At 33.4% G+C, this 22,386-nt stretch overlaps 1 protein-coding gene and 1 long non-coding RNA gene across 2 annotated transcripts; one reads left to right on the top strand and one right to left on the bottom strand.

The window, feature by feature from the left end:
• Positions 1-5,365: 5,365 nt before the first annotated feature.
• Positions 5,366-7,672, bottom strand: LOC113280698 (serpin-ZX-like). Its single transcript, XM_026529290.1, has 2 exons — positions 7,241-7,672; positions 5,366-6,211 (listed from the first exon to the last, which is right to left on the bottom strand). The coding sequence occupies exons 1-2, from the start codon at positions 7,670-7,672 to the stop codon at positions 5,366-5,368; spliced, it is 1,278 nt and encodes a 425-aa protein (XP_026385075.1).
• A 1,314-nt stretch (positions 7,673-8,986) lies between these two features.
• Positions 8,987-9,706, top strand: LOC113278547. Its single transcript, XR_003325563.1, has 2 exons — positions 8,987-9,183; positions 9,294-9,706. It is a non-coding gene; the product is annotated as an uncharacterized LOC113278547 (long non-coding RNA).
• The last annotated feature ends 12,680 nt before the right edge of the window (positions 9,707-22,386 follow it).

Genomic DNA, 22,386 nt, shown 5'->3' with positions numbered 1-22,386 from the left:
TTTGGTCAATGGGTAAATGCAGGGTAAATATGTACAGATAAAGAAAAGAGAATTTACATTCATTCAGAACCAAGGAATATCCAACATATACAAAGGAGAGAGTATGGTACAAAGAGCAGATGTAAAGGACGCATGCGAAATGAAATAAATCCAGAGTAACAACTATTTCTCGCCTGCATCATCGTCAGAATCATCCTCCTCATCAGCATCTTCATATTCGATTTCGCTATCAGAGATTTCAGAAGTTTCTTCATCGGCAGAAATTTCATCAAAACCATATTCCGGCATAGGAATATTGTGATCAGTACAAAATTCTTTCACTTCTCCTTTAACATCTTCGTCATGTATGCGAATGGAATCTTTAGTCAAGTTGGATACGGTGACCTTGATCTTCTTCTTGAGACTGCCGTACTTGGAGTCACGAGCATTGAATTTCGCCTCTAACCTCTCAATTTCTGCAGAATATTTCGCTTTCAAGCTTGCTTTATCCTCAAGGTACTTCTTTTCCTTTTCAAGAAACCTCTCCTCAGCCTATGTAGAGAAAAACAAAAAGATTAAAGCCACATATGAGAGAATCTAAAAAAGACAAAAACAAAAACACCATCAAGGGTCATGGGAAACCTTCTTTTTGAGAAATAATAGACTTAACCAACTCATCTTGATCAGACTTTAAACTAACACTAGTGCCCAAATCATATCTAGCTCTATCAATGACTCTCGCAGCCCATTCAAATTCAGTATCACTTTCTATGAGTAAATGGGAGCGAAGTATATTCTCCGATCAATCAGAGCATTCTTCTTTGATTTCCTGATCTCTTTCTATCTGAATTTTGAGTTGAGCTTCATGAAACTCCTTCAAATCCTTTGCACCCTAGCAACCACTTGATCTTTCTCATTAATCAATGTGTTTTTTTTCGCTTCCAAAATCTTAATTTTTTCTTTATCTTCACGGGCGCGACGTTGAAAGTTGAGACTGGAAGTTAGCATTGAGCGATGTTCACAAATAAGGGCCTCATATTTCGACCTCGACTCTTCAAAGCTAAGATCATTTAACCCAAGAATGGAGAAATTATCCAGAGAAGCATTAAGGTACTCTAGTAGAACCTCATTGTCAATAGGAAGGTTGATTGCCTCATCGATCAAATTATAAATCTCTGCAAGTATAAATAGTTGAAAAAATATGAAGGTATAGCGAAATTAAGGAGAAGCAATAGAGCGAAAAGGGACGCACCTATTAACTGTAGATTTCTTTGATGAAGCTCAGTAGCCTCTCGCGTCTTACATGAGAGTTATCCTTTAGTCTTTTGGCACTCAGCATTAAGGTGCGAATCTTTCTATGCAAGTCATTGGAAACTGCATGAGAAACTCGCGCATTCTGTAATCGCATGAGGAAAGAAGAAAACAAAATGGTTACAGTATGAATAACAAATATAGATCTGAACGACATTTAAGTTTACAGAAGGAAAATTCACCAAAGATCTAAGTGCGAATTGGAAATCTGGAGTTATGGCTGAGGAAGATCCTCGCAGAGATTCATGACTTAAAGAAGGAGTATCGCATATGGTAGAAATCGTTTCGCACGTACGGGTTAGATCATCATTGTTGACAGCAGAAAAGGAGTCCTTGAAAACGCCAGACAATTGAGCCATCGAAGAAATAGTTGAGGCAGAATTGTCAGGAGAGAGTGGCTCATCTTCCGTAAAACATGTGTTTAGAGGAGTTGGAGAAGATGTTGAAGAAGATGTCTTCCTTTGCTGACCACGTTTCTTCGTAGGCGCATTAGAAACTACAGTCTTCCCCTTGCCTTTCGACTTTGAAGAAACATTCTCATCCAGAGAAGGAGAATCTTCCTTATCAGAACAGTCCACGTCTTCAGCTACAACCTTCGTACACATATAAAGATAAGAAATGGAGGCTACAATATTGTTAAAAGATAAGAGAAAGTATTTCTTACTTCATGAGTGATCCAACGTAGTACCTCCAACGTGTTTTGCTTCCCATGCTTCCTGAAGTCCTTCTTCAACTTGGTAATCTGAAATCGAGAAAATAAATAAAGCAAAGATAGGCGTGAATAAAGAAAAATGAACAAGCGAAATTCAGAATGGCATACCACATTATCTCTCTCATGCCATTTGAATTCCCAAGGAGTACCGACCGGAAGGCTCTCAGGGAGAGGGTTGATTGAATTATCAGGACCAAAACCGGTAATGTAGGGACCTTCTAGGATGACAGGATAAACGTCCCAGCGATTTTCATTTGACTTACGTGCGGTATGGTTAGTTGTATCATGGAAATAAACATCTCTCATGATCCTTTTATCCTCTGCGATTCCATCCTTTCTTCCAAGGCGAATACCCATCGAGATGACTCACTCTTCACAATAATAACATCATAATGATCAAAGAATTTATTGACGGTGTATTCTGCAGGGTTGATTTCTAAATCTGCATAAGATCTATTCCTCACTGATTTGGGATAAAGAGATTCTAATCCAGCAGCACGACGAGAATATTCCATCATGATCCTGATAGAATCACCGCTCAGTTGGTAGACTGCGCGCCAAAACTATTCATGAGTTAAAAGTTCATAAAATAGAGGAGTTCGCGGATCATATAGAGGAATGGGAAGGCCAGCGAGAAGTTGTCCCATTGATGATGATCTTTTGATCATTCCATTAATCACTTAAAAGCCATCTAGGGTTAAGTGTAGAAGTAGGACCTGATGTAGGGAAGCATATAATGTAAAATCTTTGTCCGTGAACTCTTTTTGCAAAGCTTCGAATTCCTTGGCAATTTTACATCCAAGCTTATTCACCATATTGAAGGAGCGGGAATATAAAAGTAAGAAGATGATCAGAATAATCAAAGATAATCAAGATGATCAAGATGAAGACAATGAGTGGGGAGATTTGAGATGAAAACCGAGATGATGGTGAAAGGGAGATAGTATGACGAAAAGAAGACGCGAAGTAAGGGGAATCTGTAATCAATCAAGATATAGGAGGAGCAGCAACATTAAGAAATAAAAATTGCAAAGGTTAAGGAAGAAAGAAAGAGTAAAAAGAGAAGAATGAAAAGCGTATAAGGCTATATAAAGGATTTTCTTTCCCTTCTCTCGAGATCCCCTTTTATGAACGCATTAATGGGTGAGAGAATATGAAAAGACATTTGCCAGAATCAATAGCGACGTGTCAAAATTTGAGCGATGGAAACAACACGTGGGAGTAATAACACCGAGATCTCGAAAAAGTGTCAGTTCTAAGAATACGAAAGGGTAAGAGAGTGTGACAGGCAATATGAGTAAGTGCGGAAAAATGACATACTTGAGTTTCTCTCACCACTCTTTCTTTTACAAAGAGCGCTAAGAGAAAAGGCAAAATGTAGGGGTAAAATATCGCACACTTAATTATCATGCGAAATGACATTCTCATAAGGGAGCGAGCGGCATCGCACTAAGCATATCCCAAGTGACGAACCGGATGACGTCACCTACTCACGAGTAAAGTGTGAAGATTCGTGCGAAGATGGAGAGCACGTGCGAGAAGAGACGTTATACACATGCGATAACAATGCACATCAGATCCGAAAATAGGGGTTTTATTAGCTGTCCTCCACTATGTAAACTCCTTTATATAGGACCAACCAACATTGTAATGGGAGAGATATTTTTCGGTAGCTAATATAGAACTTTAGGAGAGAGAAAGTTGTTTTGTTCCTCAAGTTAGGGTTTTATCTTATTACTTGATATTGATTTCTAAACTTAATAATATCTTCTAAATATTTTTCATCATGATTTTATAGTTAGACTCACAGATTATTAAAGTAGTGTAATTGTGGGATTTCCTGCAACTACAAGATGAACGAGATTCTAATATATCGATTGTTTCTGGAACATCTTCTGAAGGAAACTACGATAACTATTGCATCGCCGATTAAGGATTCATGGAATTAATGGGTGTGAAATTAATGATGAGATAGTTATAGACAACCTATCTGAAGGTGATGCAGGCGTATTTTCATATTTCTTCTCCCTTCAAGTTTGTAGAAATCTCTGTTTTATTATTGGATAGAACACATTTACTTGGTGAAGCATTTTCACATTTCTTTCTCATGTCTATAAATCCATCTCAAACAGTGGAAGTAACGGAAGGTGTCTCTTCCCTCTTGTTTCCTCGAAAGAAAAAATAAAATAAAATGAAGTTCTCATTTTTGAAGTACAACGTGTCGCTTGGTTGTGATGTGTATATAGGCCATGTGGGTAGAAATTGTACATTTGAGATGTGTACCCAAATGATTTACCAAATATAACTCATTGAGTTGAAGAACTTAAATGTGAATTGAAGGACTTAAAAGTCTTTTTCAGGTACACCAACGGTACAAAAAAAATGGATAACCACTGTTAGCTGATTTGGTCGAAACCGGCCTAATTTTGTAATGTGAAAAAAAAAAGTGGCCATAGAATTGAAACTCAAAAAGAAAAAAAACACAGGCCTATTTTTGTTTTTCACCCTTATATTAATGGCTATAAGCAGAGAATTACCTACTTATAGAATAAAAATATAGGTACTTTGGTGCTTGCTTAAAACATAGACTAAGTTGTTGGTGCTTGATTCAAGCATAGACTACGTTGTGCTCGATTAGTAACTAGGCAACCGTGTTTCTCGTGATTACATGTCTATGATTTCCGTCGTTCCATTATGTTAAGAACTTGTGCTCCCTTCCCTCCAACGCAAGCTAGCTAGCCTTTGTATAGAATCACTGCTATATATATGCAAGCCCTTGTAGAGTTTTGTTAGCCTGTGATTTTTGTTAGCTTGAGTGAGTAAGAGGTCATCGGTATCTATATTGTTTAACCTTTGGTGCCCGAACATCATTTTTCTCTAAACGTCAAACAATTCAGTATTCCAGTTATCATGCTAATATGTTGTAGATTTGAAGTGGTGTGTCCAGTTAAATTGGTTACCTTATTGCATGATTTTTACATTTGCCCAATGTTAACCAACTTATGTTACGTGGGTCGCCTAGAACCAGAGGTAATGATATAATGCAGGAACCGGGTTTGTTTGTAGAACATCTAGCTTTCAATCATGTCCGGAGTAGGGTAGTTCCAAACTCCTAGACTCCAAATTGCAACCTAAGTTTCATGGAGTCTTATTATCCAACGAGTGTAGATCTCTTTGTGTAAACAGGTTAGAAAAACTATCTTATTCACTAGATGGATTTTACAAACCATTATGCATCCAAAAATTTCTTCAAACTGAGATTTCAATTGATGACTAAAATCATTGACAAAAAGTAGGATGTCCTATAAATTATACTTCAAGAAACTAGAAAGAGAGCTAAGGAAATAATCACATGTCGGCAGCTCACCAATCTAACAAAGGATTAAGGACATTCCCCATGAACAACACCACGCCAGTCTGCTCTTCTCTTACAATGAACATGAAATAATGATCTGCCACAAAATTGACAGGATCCACCTCCTCATCATCAGAGTCGGCATCGTCAGACTCGCACAAAATAGCAGTAACAGCAGCAGCCTCAGTTCCTTCTTCATCTTCTTCAACAAAACACTTGTGAAAAACATATGCAACATGAAGCTTATCAGCATCCACCATCTCTCTCAGCTCTGCCTCGTCTTCTTCAAAAGGCAAATATACACCCGATCCCTTGAGTACTCTGGATGCTTCAAAATCAAAAAGGATTTTAAACTTCGGAACTTTGAATTCTCCAGTCAGAACCAATCTCGGATAGACTGGGACATGTCTACGCAGAAAACCAGTTGTATCAGAGCTCACGTTTGTTATAGTCTCACCAAGCCCATCTCGTTGCTTAGGTAAAATTATATACATAGAAAACCTTATACCAGTGTGTTCATGGAGACGAGCATTTTGATTTGTTAATCCCGAACATCTGTAAGGTAGTTTAAGTACTATGAAGCTATCATAACAAGTAATATATTGGTGCGCTCCGTTCGACGATATGAAGGGAGTTTGTACTGTTGTTTCCCCATCCAGGAGATAGAAATTGGATTTCCTGGTTAGCATTCGATCAAATTGATGTTGGTTCCAACATCCTTTGAAATAGATTGCATTCGCCAATATAAGTTCTGTATGTTCATTGACTGATCCATTATCAGGAATAAGATCTCGTATTAATCCATTAGTATTCTTCTCAACCCATGTGTTCACCTTGATCCACACCTCTTCGCTCTAATTCAAAATACATTCAAATCATTAAAACGATATGAAATTCTAGAGCAACATAATGGTTCTAAACAAATCATAATTTAAACATCAAATAAGCCATGTTCTGTATTCTAACTAAAAAAGTGATGACCTGCATGTTTTGTACTCGGCATGTTAATTTATTTTTGATATACAGCAGGATGCAAGAAATAACAAGAGGTTAACAATTCTCTTAACTTGTTTACTAAATCCACAGTTTCGGTTTCTGCTTTATATATTTCCGCAACAATTTCTTTGAATGAAGGTTTAATAGGAGAAGTTTCTTCGACCCAAACACCATCAACAAAAGTTTTGATTCACTTCGCGGTTAGGGTAACGATTCAATGAGTTTAGTATTAACAGAATTTAGATTCTTGAGGCTTTTAGAGTTGAGGAAGCTTAATATCTAGTTTAAGGTTTCACCACTTGCTCCATTATCTAGTAAACCTAGAGCAGTCTCGATTGAGAACGGAGATAACACGAAATTATTTTTCTTCGACTCCTCTAACCAGACAACTTGGACTAGTTTCATACATGAATTAGCTGCTTTCTTTCTTTTGTTTTCCATAGCTTAGCTATCACAGATTAATTATTCAAGAAACTCAATGGTATCCAACTTTCGTTCGCATGGGCATACTTATTCTCTATATAAAAACATAGTTTTTTCGAGCGATGTGGTTAACCGGAGCTTCTGGTTGATTCTGGCCCCATCATAATATTTTTTTTTTTGTAATTTTATAATATTTTTAGTTCATAATATATTTCGACCAATCACAACAAACAAACGAATTACCTAAAATAACTAAATATAATAAAATCTATACATTTCCAAAAATGTTTAAAAAATCTAATACATTTAATCCTAACAACTAAATTCACAAACAAAATAAACAAAAAAAGATTGTACAAACAAAATTAAAATAAATTAACATCAAAAAAATATTGTTGATCAGGATTTCATCTCTTTTTTTTGATGCAAAGAAAAAAATTTATTTAAGAACTAGAATCCAGTACAAGGTGTGTGTCAGCATTTAAAGCTGCAACAATAAAGTTTGGTGGATATTGTATCCACTGACTACTAATATGAAACTTCCTAGAGTGCTTAGCCAGCGTGTCTGTTGGTTTATTCAACTTCCTACGGATATAATTGCAAGTCCATAATGGATTCTTGCTAAGTAGACTAATAACTTCAAGAATGAGTGTTTGTGTTTCCCATCTAACTTTAGTTGGATCTCCATTTGTTGCTGCCACTACGTTCTGTGCATCAGTTTCAAAGCAAACATGTTGCAGATTGAGTTCTTTTTCCCATCGTATAGCTCGCAACAAACCTTCCACCTCTGCATGCTCCGCATCTAGGTGTCCACTATCATAGAAGCAGCATCCCAGTTCAAAGGTACCTGCAAAATTCCGAAGGATTAGTCCAATACCAGTATGAGTTGCAGACATGATTTTCTTAAAAGAAGCATCACAGCAAATGGAATATGAGGGTGCAGATGGTGGTTTCCAAATATCGGATGTATGGGTAATTGAATCATGGCCTCTTTCTAGACTAGAGTTTCCTTTAAATCAATCACAAAATTATAAGAAAAAAGTCTAATGTCCAATTACAATTTTTGATAATTAAACTAATCTTAATTACAATTTCAAGCTATTAATTAATATTAAAACTAACTCTAACTGCGATTACATTTACAGTTCGAAAGAAGTAATAACTTTGATCAAATTTTAAAAATCAATATACATAAAGTTGTGAATGCTTACCGGATCAAAACGTGCTACCTATTCCATAGAAAAAGATCGTTAATCCTGTTCAATAGTTCGAAATAAAACTGTCAATAAAAAACATGGAAATAGCATAACATGATTTTAAAAAAAAAAACTAAAAATGAGAAACCAAAAATCCTCGATAAAAAAATATAATCGACCAAAATGAATATTGGTTTCAACATTATTTTTCTTAATATTATTCATTTCAAAAAAAAAATAGAAACAGTTTCCTCTATTTGACGTATAGAAGATCCTTAAAAAAAATTTAGGAAAAATATCTCAAAAAATAAATATAGTTGTTCAAAAATAATATTTATTTATCTTATAGGTAAATATGCTAAATAATTTTTTTTGCCCATATTTTGTTATTGTCATTTAATATACAGATCAAGAAATATATAACTATGGAAATATTTATATTATTTTTAAAGCAAGTATCGGCATATAATTATACGAATATTTAAACAAATATTTATATATTTATGATATATGTATTATTTCCAAAACAAAGTTGATTTCTTATGGAATTTTTGTGAGCTTGGTAACTCTATATAAAGCATTCGTGCAAAACCAAAATTCTACGGTTTCCATGTTGCTTCTCTTTTTTATGATTATTTTCTTCCCTTTCTTGCTATTTAGATTGTTTTTAATATGACCAATTTTGTTTTCTGTTTTGAATGTATCCTAGATCGTGCACCTGTTATAAATGTACGTTGAAGCGGCGCATAAGCCAAAGAATTTAAAGGTATAAATTATTCTGCGAATATTTTTCTAAATTAAAAACAATAATTATCTTTTGATTAGCATGTCTAAAGATGCATAAAATAGATTTTTTTAATCTGATCCACTTTTATTTTCTATTTTGAACGTATCCTCAATCGTGCACCTGTAATAAATGTACGTTGGAGCGGCGCATTAGTCAAAGAATTTGAAGGTATAAATCATTCCGCGAATATTTTCGTAAATTAAAAACAATAATTATTTTTTGATTAGTTGTCTAAAGGATGCATAAAAGCTTATTAATGTATATTCATGTTGTCTCTGCTTCATGCATATTGCTAGATCAAAAAGTTAAGGTTTGTTTAATCTCAACAGAGATCATGTTCAATAATTGTTCTTTTTTTTGTTTAAAAAAAATTAGTATGTTTTTCGTTGCTGGTCAACTAATCAACAATTTTATGATTATTAAGGTTTGTTTAATATCATCACAGATCATGTTCAATAATTATTCTTTTTTCTTTTCTTTTTAGTATGTTTTTTTGTTGTTGGTCGACTAACCAACAATTTTATGATTATTAAGGTAACAAAGGAGATCTTTGCGCGGATTGATGGTACTGATACAATCAATAATTTTGTTTACCTACGTATGGATCAATAGAATTGTTGTGCTATTACACGGTCTCAATGGTGGAATGAGCCGCCATATCCAAGCAATTTTGGGTGGTGACAGACGGGGTCTGTCTTTTTATCGATTCAAATAATTTTTAGCATGCTTTCTTTATTTTTGTTTTTCTCCTTCTCGTGAGGTTTGGCATGTCCCCCTCATTCTGTTTGCTTTTCCTTTTATTAATGAAATCTCCACGCGAGTCTTTCCAAGAAAAAAAGATCAATAAAATTGTTGGCGCACTCTCTTAGTTGTATGGAGATCATGGCTAACGAAAAATGTGTCTCTTGGTTGTAAGATCAGCATTAATGAAAAAAATTGTTGAAATAGCACTAGCTGCAAAGAGACACTGAACTTAGTGGTGTATCCAACCCCACTGTCAAGGCCTCAGCTAAAATATCTACTGAAACGGTATAATTATTTTTGGTTAGTTCTGAAGCTTTCAAATACTGAAACGATGATACTTTTTTTACCGTACATAATATGGTGATTAACCCCAAATACATTCTTGCAAGCAAATACATTCTTGGGGATAATTATTTTTGATACCCAACGATTGGAATTTTGTCCTTTGATGCGCAACGACGAGCTCTTTTCTAAAACCCCAAATACATTCCTGCAAGCAATGCTAACCCCACTTTGTATATCGAATAATGAGATTCCACAAAATATAAAACCAATAGCCAGAAAATTTAGAAAATCTTTAATGTTCCTTATGAGTATATTTTTCTTTAAGGTCCCAGAAAATTTAGAAAATCTTTAGTATTCCTTACGAGTATAATTTTTCTTTAAGGTCAACATAGTGGAGGAAAAAAATGAATCGATAAGTATTATCATTTATTTTCTTCTACGCATGAACCTTATCTGCATAATATCAAATACCCTATAGTTGTATGCATTGTAGTTCAATCTAAACAAATATTATAATAATTTAAAGTGTGTACGAGTGTTTTAGGCTCTCATACATACGAAGGAGAAAATATTAAACTATAGTGCGGTTGCACAAATATTATAATAATTTAAAGTGTGTACGAGTGTTTTAGGCTCTCATACATACGAAGGAGAAAATATTAAACTATAGTGCGATTGCTGCTAGATATGGCACATATATTGTGTGGCTAGACGTTTTGGAGAATACACAAAGATAACTGTAGTATTAGAATGCAAGCTTCTTATCCTCTAAACAATTTTTGATATAATCACTAGGCCTATTCCTATGCATGTAGAACCATTATATTTATCATATATATGCACTCGTTATGGGTATACCAAATTGCCAAACATATATGCTTATATGTTAAATATAACATATATACAAACATATGCTATGGAGTCGGGCGATAAAGACTCCATCGCTCGATGGTTTTTCCATCTCCGAGTAATTTACATATATGATATATAATTTCTCTTTCTCTACTACTTTTTAATTATTCTAATATATTTTTATATTTAAAAGGTCCCACTAAATATATTATAATACTAAATTTTTTATAAATACCCCACCACACAAACATAAATATTCTTTTTATTCATTAGGGTCCCACCCAACATAATTAAATTTATATTTTTAATCAAAATTTTTCATATTTACCGTATGGGGGAAACTTATTTTCCAAGACACATGACATTTCAAACAACTTTTTTCGACATGTTGCATAGGAATAGGCCTTATAAACCACCGACCACGTGCATGTACCAAGCTTCACTATCACACTCAAAAAGTGGCTCATAAACTTAACCAAAAATTGATGAATTTTCGGCGGGTTCATAGTCGTGATTCAAAAGGTACACTTTATTTATTCAAATGGACGAGAACTGGGAAAATTATCTTCATCAAGAAGAATAATTCACGGGATGTGCATCTACATATATGATAATACCAGATTATATATCGTATTGTTCACCAACCAGTGGCCTACAGGAATGTGATCAGTGAATAAAATCTATTATGATTTGGTTTTAAATTTGTTTCCTTTGGATTAATTATTTAGAGTTTCTCTATTGTTCTTTTGCTGAACTTTAGGTTGTTTTTTCTTAAGAATAACTTTGTTTGATATTTTAGGAACTACAAGTATGCATGTATTATTTTGGTAGTTGTTTTGATAGATTTTTTGTAAGTCACGAATTCATTAGTTCCAACTTCCAGCATTATGAAGTGGTTTTTCCTGTCATATTATGGAGCGATTTTGCAGATCATATGATGTTTTATGGAGTTAGCTAGCAATGAAACCATTTGAAAAATCCTTGCAGGACAATCACCTTTCACATCAATTGTTGCTTAACAAGTTATTTAACAAATTAAGACCATTTTATTAACCTTAAGTTGATGAATACTCACAATTCTCAAGGTGCAATCACCCTTTACCCTGGCACTCTGTAATGCATTGATCACGCTGGGACCTATCACTCTTACCAAATGTGCATAAACGTACATGTTCCAAATAATCAAGACCAAATATCTTAAAATCCAAATAAAATATAGAAACAATTATCATTAATCAACAAAATATATATGTCAAACCCTACTTTATATAAACCACAATTCAGAGGTTTTAAAAATATAATGGTGCGTGTTTCGAAAGAAAACACATAATAGAGCTGAAAGAATTCTGTTTTTATCTTCTTAAACTACTCGAGGAAAATGGTATGTTTTTTTCCTTCTTAAACTGCTTAGGACAATTAAATCATGTAAGAAGAAAACAGTTCATGTAATTTAGCATCGAAAAGCTCTGTAAGAAAGTATTGAGAATTAGTTATCCTAATACCTACTATTCATACCGATATTTTTCAAGAAATACAGTGATACATTTGCATAATATTGTGAAGGAGAACAATCTAGAAGATTTTTTGGCAATATTTAATGATTTGAGGATAATAATAAAAAAATTCTATTTGTTGTTCTTTTGGTTTCAACATGGGAAACAAGACAAGGAGAAAATGAAGAATATTTATGTCCAAAATAGTGATCGTTCCTTACAGGGACAGAGAAGAGGTGGAAAAATGTTTTACGGCCAAGAAAAAAAGGATGTCAAAGAATGCGAAAAGAATTTCATTTTCAATTAATGCATTGTCTTCCACCAAATTCATAACTGTTTTAGCCATTTTTTGTTTTATTTTCTGGCGCACCAACTTAAATATTAGCTTATTGCTTTTTACCATTTTTCTTTTTATAATTTTTAGGTTTTGGTAGAAATTAGTTTTAAACATGAACCCAATATTCCACAAGTAAGAAATAAACCCGTGCATCGCACGGCTGATAAACTAGTATACACAGAAAAGAAGTCCCCAAAGCTTCTTAAGTCGGTGTAAACTATTTTAAGGAATGTTTTTTGAGGTTGGCAGTGAAGGGAATGACGGTCGAAGGCTTTAAGTTATGACCGACCTTGTTCTTTTAAGACATAAGCCATCTCTTACTGATTTGGGAACCCGAAAAAAAAAGAAGCCTATTACAAACAAAAATATAAAGATACTCTATCATACCCTAAATCTAATTAAAACAAAAAACTAAATCTAAACTGTGAGAAAGAAACAAAACGTTTCCTCCTTTCCTACTTCTTTTCTTCTCCACTCTAAATCCAATTAAAACAAATAACTAAACCTAAATTGTGAGAAAGAAAGAAAAAAACGTCTACTCCTTTCCTACCTTTTTTTCTTCTCCACCGTTGCTACCTCTTTTCTTCTTCTCCTCTTCTTCCATTTTTCCATTTTTCTTCTTTTCCTCTTCCATTAAGCAAGTAAATTCGGCTTTGCTAAAAATATGGTGGTGGCGCTTTGGTAAAGAAAAAGATGCGTTATGGAGAAAGTTCATAGTTGAAAATTTTGGCGAAACATTTACCGGTTGGGAAACTCTCCAACCCAAAGGCCGGAAAGGTGGTAGCTTATAGTTTAATATCCATAAAGAACTTGAAGATTTCAACAAAAGAATTAAATTCAAGATTGGAATGGGTAAGGAAACTAGATTTTGGGAAGATTCATGGCTTGGTGAAGAAAGATTATGTGATATGTTTCCTTTGACTTATGAAGCTTCAAGGACCAAAGAATATGTGGTGGCTAGTATGTATGAAGTTAGGGAAGTTGGTCTTAGGTGGGCGTTTATGTATAGGAAAACATACTCTCAAACCATTACAAGTGAAGTCAGGGGCGGAGCCACATGGAAAGGTGGGTGTGAAATTTCCCACCCATCCCAACTGGCTCCCAATCCCAATTGTTGACACTTAAGCCAAATTTTTCGCATTTTAGCCAATTTGCACCCCTAAATTATGTGTTGATTGGTAACTTACCCACCCATTTTCTAAAACCTGGCTCCGTCGTTGAGTAAAGTATTCTCAATATCAAATCTCATTTCTTCCATCTCTATTCAAGAAGGGGTTATCGATACCCGAATTTGGATTTGTAGTGACCATGGTCAATATACGGTTAAGGATGGAATTAAAGTCAACGACGATCAAGGTGAGCCATATTATCCAATAAATGTTGTTTGGAGTAATGAGCATCCTCACAAAATCAATTTTTTTCTTTGACTTTTCTCTCATGACCGAGTAATAACGGTGGATAAACTTTTAAGAAGAGGTAAGGATGTCTCTAGTATATGTCGTTTTTTTGAGGAAGACGATGAATCAACTTCGCACTTGTTTTATGGATGTTGGAGAATCCGGAGAATATGGGACTACTTTGTCGAAGAGTTCCACTTTGGATGGTCATACGATTCTAATGTCATTACATCTATGAAGGCTTGGAAGTTTAATTGGGGAGATGAAAGACTTAGTCGAATATGGAACAACACTCTGGTTGCTATATGGTGGTGTATATGGAAAGAGAAAAATGCAGTAACCTTCGATAACAAAAAGAAAACTTTGGCAAGCCTCATTAGAGATATCAAGTTACAATATTTTTTTGGTGCCGAATCGAATACAAGAATGTTAGAGCTTACGGCAAATACGGTGATTTCTTTGTGGAATTCATTATACCGGCCTCCGTAATTATTTTGTGTTTTTACTTTGGTAGCCGAATCACCTTTTTTGGTTCATAATCATTGGATTAAGGCACACCCATTAAGTGCCTTTTTCAATGAAAATTTTACTTGATGGATCCAAAAAAAAAAAAATTATCGGTCCCCAGTAAATAATAACTTCAATTAGGTGAGAATGGAAAAACCTATCATTTTGGGTGATTTTAATTGCATGAATAGGTTAGATTAATTAGATTATTAGGGATTTAGAGATTAGTTTCAGAACTGAATACGGTTTCAGAAATATGAATATCCAACCGTATATAATGTTTATGTTAAATTTTTAAAATATCAATAAAAAACATATGTTTGGAAAATCTAACCGAAAGTTAGTTTACGGTGGGAAAATATAACGGCGGATTATCCTAATATTTTTTATGGTGGAAAAACCTAACCGTAACAATATAGTAATATTTTTAAATGTTGGGAACACCTAACTGTAAGTTTCTCTGAATTTTTATACGGTTGGAAATACTTGAACTCCCAACCGTAAGTTTTACTTCTTTTTTTGTTTAGGGTTTCAACAATTAACTATAAATCAAATTATTAATCTAATTAAATAATTATTCTTTGTTTAGGTTAGTTAATCCAATCGTTAGCATTAATTAATCGAGTGTGTTCTAGGTATTAACAAAATTACTAAGATAAAGGGTTTTGGAGCAAACGACGAGTTGGCGGTTTTACGTACAAGTTGGATTTGGATGCACCGAAATCAGAAAATAAAATTTTATGTAATCCTAAGAAGAGAGTTATCAAATGTAAAAACCTTTAAAAACATGATAACTAGGTTCAATTTAACAATGTTACAACATACACAGACTTATTTATATGATAGTCATAAAAGTTTAATATTAATTCAGTACAAGTCATGATGCATGAGTAACAATATATAAGTCTCTAATAATTAGGTTCTGAGTATTAGGCCGAATTTTGGTGATTACCAAGTCTGAGCTTATTTCTCTTCGCTACAAGCTCCCCAACCGAATAAGATCGAGGAGCGATTTCGATTATTTTGAATCTGACCTCGAATTAGATAAACATCGGATATCAAATTCGGGTAAATCCAAATATTAAGCCAAATTGAGACTTCATATCAGATTCATTATCGAAGTCCATATATACAAAATATATAAATAAATAAATAATGAAAATTGATACCATTTTGATGGTAGCTGGATTAGTACATCCAAAAGTAAATTGGTACTCTTGCTAGCGCGTCTGGATACGCATTCATTTAGAAGTCAAAAAGCAAGAAGTTAGTTTGGGTGTGAAATTTCAAAACGACTTCAAAAAGCAAAAAAGAAGTGAATTTTTTGTGAAGCAAAATATCTTTGTTTCTGAATTTTTCTTTTGGATTATGGAGAAGCAGAGGATAATTTGACCCCAAAAGAGAGACGGTGTCGAGTGTGCGACGCACAAAGCTTGGATGAGTGAAAAGACCTTTTTTTCCAAGCCCAATCTCATTATACAGTTTACAAATAAAATACAAAAATTAGGAGAGATACAGAAATTCGAACACCAGAACTATAAAAAATTAGGGGAGTTACACAAATCTGAACAAAGGACATATACGACAATTAGGGGAGTTATAGAAATTCGAACATCATCTAGTGGTGAACCACTGAGCTACCTAATAAATACCTAACTTCAGCTGATTTTAATGTATGGACATTTAAAGACTTAAAGGTCTAGACAAATAAAGCGCCCACGTTGAACAATAAGGAAGTCCTCGCTCAATATTGGCCAAAACAGATATTTTTTGAGTTTTGTGAAACAAGCGTTTTTTTGAGGACGCTTGGCAATGTATGACTTGTTTAAAAAAAATAGGAAAAAGATTAAAAAAAAGGAAAAAGAATTCAATATTTAGGTGAGGACACTTGGCAACGTATGATCGGTTTAAAAATTATAAACTTAAAAGGAAAACCTAACTTACCGTGTTTGGAATTTTATGGAAGTCCAAATTTAATTTGGAAATCGAGTAACTACTATATTATGAACCCTTTTATCCAAATTAATAAAATCTACGTATTCTAATTATGTCCAAAAAATCCACATATTTTCATTTTTTTTATTCCAAAAAATCTACATAAAAGGAAAAAATAAATTAAATCTTCACATATTCTCCACCTATTTAATGTATTTTCCGCACCACACCAAATCAAAAAAACATCGTCACGGGGCGAATCCCCGCGCACACCATATCAAAAATACATCGTCACGGGTGGGGCGAAGCCCCGCGCACAAGGAATTACCAATAAGTACTAATATAATGGGCTTAGTTACTGGCAGGTCCACCCATTAAGATCTCATTGACCGAAGGTACATAATTAAAAGAAGAAAACTTTTTAGACTTGAATTTTTAATCTCTGGTCTACTACACGTGCGCGACCAATGCCGCGTATTTTAAAATTCCTAAAATAACCTTCACATAGTAGATAATATTTTCAGTTATACGATTCTCGATCAAAATTCTAGATATATTTTCTTCTCTCCTTTCTCTTTCTTTTGTTGTTGCTGGTGCCGGTGAATTTAGACCTAGGGTTTGTGAAGGTCGTTTCTCGTTTTCGCAGGTATGTTATCTAATCTTCGCTATCATTTTCTTTTTGTTGTTTGTTATGTTTTCAACTACATCATGAAGATTAGATCGATTTCATGATATTTTTTTACGTTTAATTATGGTTTTTAGTAATTCGATTTATGATCTTCTCTTTGTTAGTGATTTCTATGATGTAGATTGTTTCGATTTCTGTTCATGTGTTGCTTGTTTCTGTTTTTACGAATCTTCTTTCAATTTCAGGGTTCAGGATTCAGTTGAGAATCTTCTTTGTAATCACGTTATTTTTTCAATTTATTGCTAGATTTAATTATACTAGTTGTTGGGTTTACGTTTGTTTCAGTTTGATTTTGTATATGAATTAACAGTACGTATATGCAGTACTGAAAAATCTAGTTTTATTTTGAAAATCTGATCACACTGCGCATATATGCCATGAAGGAGAAAAACCCTATGTTGTTTCTACAAATATACTTACTGTTTGTTATGTTTTTTGATCTCCATTCTTGATTAGTTAATTATTCACTTCATTTTCATGAAAATAATTCAGATCTAGATGGATAACCGTAGTTTTTGCTCACTTCGTTACTGGATTTGATTACACTAGCTTCCTTTTGTTGGTTTTAGGTTTGTTTTCAGGTTGTTTTTGTGTATGAACCATCAGTACGTATATGCTGTACTGAAGAAAACATAGTTTTTTTGTTGAGAATCTGATCACACAGGGCATATGCTACATTGGAGAAAAACCTATGTTATTTTTTACAAATTTACTTATTGTTGGTTAAGTTTTTTTATCTCCATGCTTGATTGGTTAAGTGTTTACTTCATTTTCATGAAAATAGGTCAGATCTAGATGGATAATCAAGTTTTTTGTTCAATTCGATACTGGATTTGATTACGAGTTTCCTTTTGTTGGTTTTAGGCCTCTTTTCAGTTTGTTTTATGTATGAATCATCAGTACGTATATGTTGTACTGAAAAGAAACATAGTTTCTTTTTTGTTTTTTGAGAATTTGATATGATGTTATTGGTATTTCAGTTCTTCAACCTTTCCTAGCAGTTGCAGATTAGGATGGGTTATTTTTATTGTTTCTCATCAGTTATTGTGGTGAAGGAATGATGAAAATGCTATATTTGTGTGGGATGTATCTAGATTACACCATTTTCTAAGGTAACCATTCGTTTCCATCTTTTTTTATTATCTTTTTTTTTTGTTTCATAATGGTGCCATTCTATTTCCTTTTCTATGATGAAAATCCTCTATATAATGTTATTGCTTTCTGCCTTCTATGATAGTACATGATTGGCATGCAATACATATATGAAATACTGGAAAAAAAAACTACTTTGATTTTGTTTTAATCAAAGATTTATTCACTTAATTTGCATGATCTAGCATTACATATATGGAAATTCAGTTTTGATTCAACAGTACGTTAATACATATATAATGTACCATTTGTTTTCAATGTATTGATGTGTCTATAGGTTTTGATTATAATTTTTGAACATTGATATATATTTTCTTATTAATTTTAATGACTGACCTTTATGGAGTCGAGGAGGCAATGCTCTCTCGTTATCACGAATTTCTTAAGAAATATTTGATGTACTGTCAAAAAATAGTGGCGTTTTTATAAACTAGGAAGGATTATGCAGGATTAAAATTATTATTTGTTAATTAATATAACTAGAATAATTGTTTTCGTAGCTCTCAGCCTCTGACTCTTTTGTTTAATTTATTTTATTGAGTTTCATTTGATTCTATACATGATGTTGCACATACATTTGCGTTAGTATCCAGTATCTGTAGGAAAGTAGGAGTGTGATATTTTGTTTTAATGTACTCTCATTTTCGCTAAGTGCGTTCTTTATGTACTCATTTTGTATGTGCTCTTACATTGAAGAAACATGATTCCGACAGTTATTTTTTCATAGAGGGAATTGTTTAGAGCTACGATGTTAATATCATTTAAATTTTCGGGAGTGCGCCTTTGATGTACTGTCAGTTTCTTTGAGTGTGTTCTTTATGTACGCATTTTTTGAAGTTCATTTTCTGGATATTGTTCTCATGTTTTTTGTTTCTTTGCAGGAATGGGGGAGATACCGACAGTACATACATGTTATACTGAACATGGCTTAGTTTTGAGAATATCATTCTAGAGTGCATATATTCTTCACTTAAAAAACCTTAGGTATAATTTCCACCTCATCCATGAGTTCCACCAGGGAGGCCAAATGGAAATCGTATCAAGAGTACATGGGAGAAAAGTAGGAAATCCGTCAGATATTCAAACTGTCATTTGAAAGCTCATCACAACAAGGCCACCTGCACTGCCATTCCTTCTTACCCCTGAGTTTTAAGTTTCAATTATCCCTTACTACTTCTATTTTGTCACAATGAAAATACTGTCACAATGAAAATTTTGTTTACGCATCATTTTAAAAACTTTTGCTAGTTTTTTTAGAGTACTGATATTATGTACTGTTTTATATCTTTCTGGGACAGAGTCTTTGTGCTCATTTAAAACTCATTTAATATTCTGATCAAGCATTATTGAGTTTCAATATTATTGGTTTTCAGGTTGCTTTATAAGTTTTATTAGAGTGCAGGAATTAGGTACTCTATATTGTTATTTACTCTGTAGTCAACAAGTACCTGTATAATTTTTAGAGTAAAATCATTATGTACTTAGGTGAATGGACTACATAAATGTTACATATAACATACCTATGTACTTAATCATATATGGACTCATAAAGAATCTTTTGACAGTCACTATGTACAGTCATTATGACTCTCAAAATTTGTTTTCCTTCATAAACACTGAGTACCTGAATAATTTTTTGAGTACAATCATTATGTACTCTGTATTTTTTTTTTCAGGTGGCGGAAACTGTTACGTTGAACACACCAAACACACAAATGCACTCTACATATTTTGTTCTTTTACCATCCAACAACATGTCAAGATTATTACAGAGGGAAACAACTACGCATGGATTAAAAACAAACACCACAGATTCGAAAATAGTTGTTATTAAAACAACTAAGAACTACTAGTAAACTTAGAATATATCAAAACAACAAGTAAGCTTAGAATATATTCTAGTATAACTTCAAGTAGGTATGCACTCCTAATTCAAAATAAAACCCAGGTTTTCAGTGTTTCATATATGTACTCCTAATTCAAAATAAAACCAAGGTTTTTCAGTGTTTCATATATGTACTGTCAGATTACAACCATCAAATTGGTGTTAGCAGTTCTTCTTCCTGCAATTCTTGGAATCCCAAAGATTACAACCATTTTTTATGGTGTTGATGTTAGAACTTGTGCTTCGACTCTTCTAACGAACTCAAATGTGAGTTCATTCCTGACTCGACCCCTTTTGTAACATTGTAACATCTTCTTAACAACACTTTCTAACTGCTCCCAGTGACTTTCTGTGTACTTAATGTACCAGAACATTAAGAATATTTGTCCATAAGAATACCCGTCTGAAACGCACACAACCATATATGGAAGCATAAACAATGTTACTTAATCAGTATTGGCCTTATGTACTGCATACCCAAGATGATTATCTCGTAAAGAAAAAAATAGGTGAAGCATATATGATTCTTTTGTGTCACAAACAATCATGTATGGAAGCATGATAAACAATATGATGATTTTAGAGTACATAAACATTGTTATATCTCAGTATTGCATATATGTATCTTTGTATCTATGTGTCAAAAACATTGTTATTCAACAATTTTTGAGTTATGTACTGTCAATCTAGGTGCTAGAAACACAAACAATCATATATGGACACATAAACAATGTTACTTAATTAGTAGTGACCTTGTGTACTGGTTAAAACACCCAAAATCACTTTTGAAAGGATAATAATGGTTATTATTCAGTATGTGAGTTACGTACTTGATGTTCATAGTGCCTAAATCCTATGAAAGCATAAAAAAACCTATCTCATAATTACTAGAGATATGTACTGGTGGATCGTTATCTCATAAACAACATAATGATTTTTGGGTACACAAACACTGTTTTTACACTAGCATTGCATATATGTACTGGTGGATTTATGTGTCAGAAACAAAAAAAACACACCGCATGTCACTTTTGATTTATATTCAATAGTTTTTGAGTTATGTATTCGCAAATCTATGTGCCAGAACCACAAACTACAAACACAAACCGCAGGTCACTTATGATGATTTTCATCATTTTTTGAGTAATGTACTGGTGAATCTATCTCCTAAAACACTATTGTACTTATGATTTAAACAGTCAAAATCTAAAATAACCATCTTATACACAGTAATGTATCATATTGGTTAAAATAAATTAGGTTTCTTTAGTATAACATATATGTGCTACTGATTCATTCCTTTTTCTACTACTGATATCAGTACTTTTTTTTTATTATTTTTTGCTTGCTGATTTGGTTTTGGTGTTGGTGAGTCTTCATAATCATCTTCCTCTTATATGAGAGCGGTAATCTTCGTAGATCTAGAAAAAAAATATTGATTCAATTTGAAAAATGGAAATCTAGGTTTGGGTTCTAAAGTTTTGGTATCTCTTAAATCGGAATCTAGATTTTTGCTTTGTGATTCTTTGTTTGAATCACAAGAATTTCTGATGAGAAAGTGATTTTTAGGTTTCTCCTTTTACAGTTGATGTTTTCGGGAAAGAGAAAAAAGGAAAATGGAATCATGGATGAGATTGAATTCTCCTTTTAGAGGTGATGAGATCGTGGAGAGAGAGAAGAGTTCACAAGTTTGATAGAAGGATAGGTAAGTCTTTTCCATGTTTTAAATAACTTTGGACCCCATCATAACATTAAAATTCAGTTGGACCCTGTAACAAGTAACTTTATGGGCTTAGGACCATCCAATAAATTTTCCAATAAAAAATACATTGCCAAGGGACGGGAAAAGCCCCGCGCTCACCAAGTTAAAAAAAAAAATAAAATAAAATTCACACATATTTTCTACCTATTTAATGTATTTTTCCACCACACCAAATCAAAAATGGATCGCCACGGGACGATGCGAAACCTCGTGCACACTAAACAGAAAATGCATCACCACAAGACGGAGCGAAGCCCGCGTACACCAAATTAAAAGAAAACATATGCTTAGTGCATTGCATGGGCACAAATCTAGTTATATCGGTATTAAGATTATGATATAACTGTTTAGTACTATTTTTTCTAAGATTTTCTCATTTATGTTTTTTTAAGTCAATAAATTCTTTTTAATTATTATTACGAAATTATCGGGGATTTTTTTTTAACTTATAAAGGCCTTTAATCAACTTCGCACAAGCCTTTAATGATGTAGGATCGGCTCTGCCCCCGAGGACACGTAGCAACAAAAATACAGAAAGGAGTTAGGGGTGTATTTAACCAAACACTGACCCAATCCCAATCCAACGGTTC

The sequence above is a fragment of the Papaver somniferum genome, chromosome 5 (assembly GCF_003573695.1).
Source record: "Papaver somniferum cultivar HN1 chromosome 5, ASM357369v1, whole genome shotgun sequence".
NCBI lineage: Eukaryota > Viridiplantae > Streptophyta > Magnoliopsida > Ranunculales > Papaveraceae > Papaver > Papaver somniferum.
This window is presented reverse-complemented; position numbering and strand designations above follow the sequence as displayed.

Excerpts from the sequence above, each read along its gene's own strand:
- LOC113280698 (XM_026529290.1), bottom strand. The coding sequence starts at position 7,672 with ATGTCTGCAACTCATACTGGTATTGGACTAATCCTTCGGAATTTTGCA. Across the intron at positions 6,212-7,240 it reads TAAATGCTGACACACACCTT|AGCGAAGAGGTGTGGATCAA; the intron begins GTACTGGATTCT and ends ATTTTGAATTAG.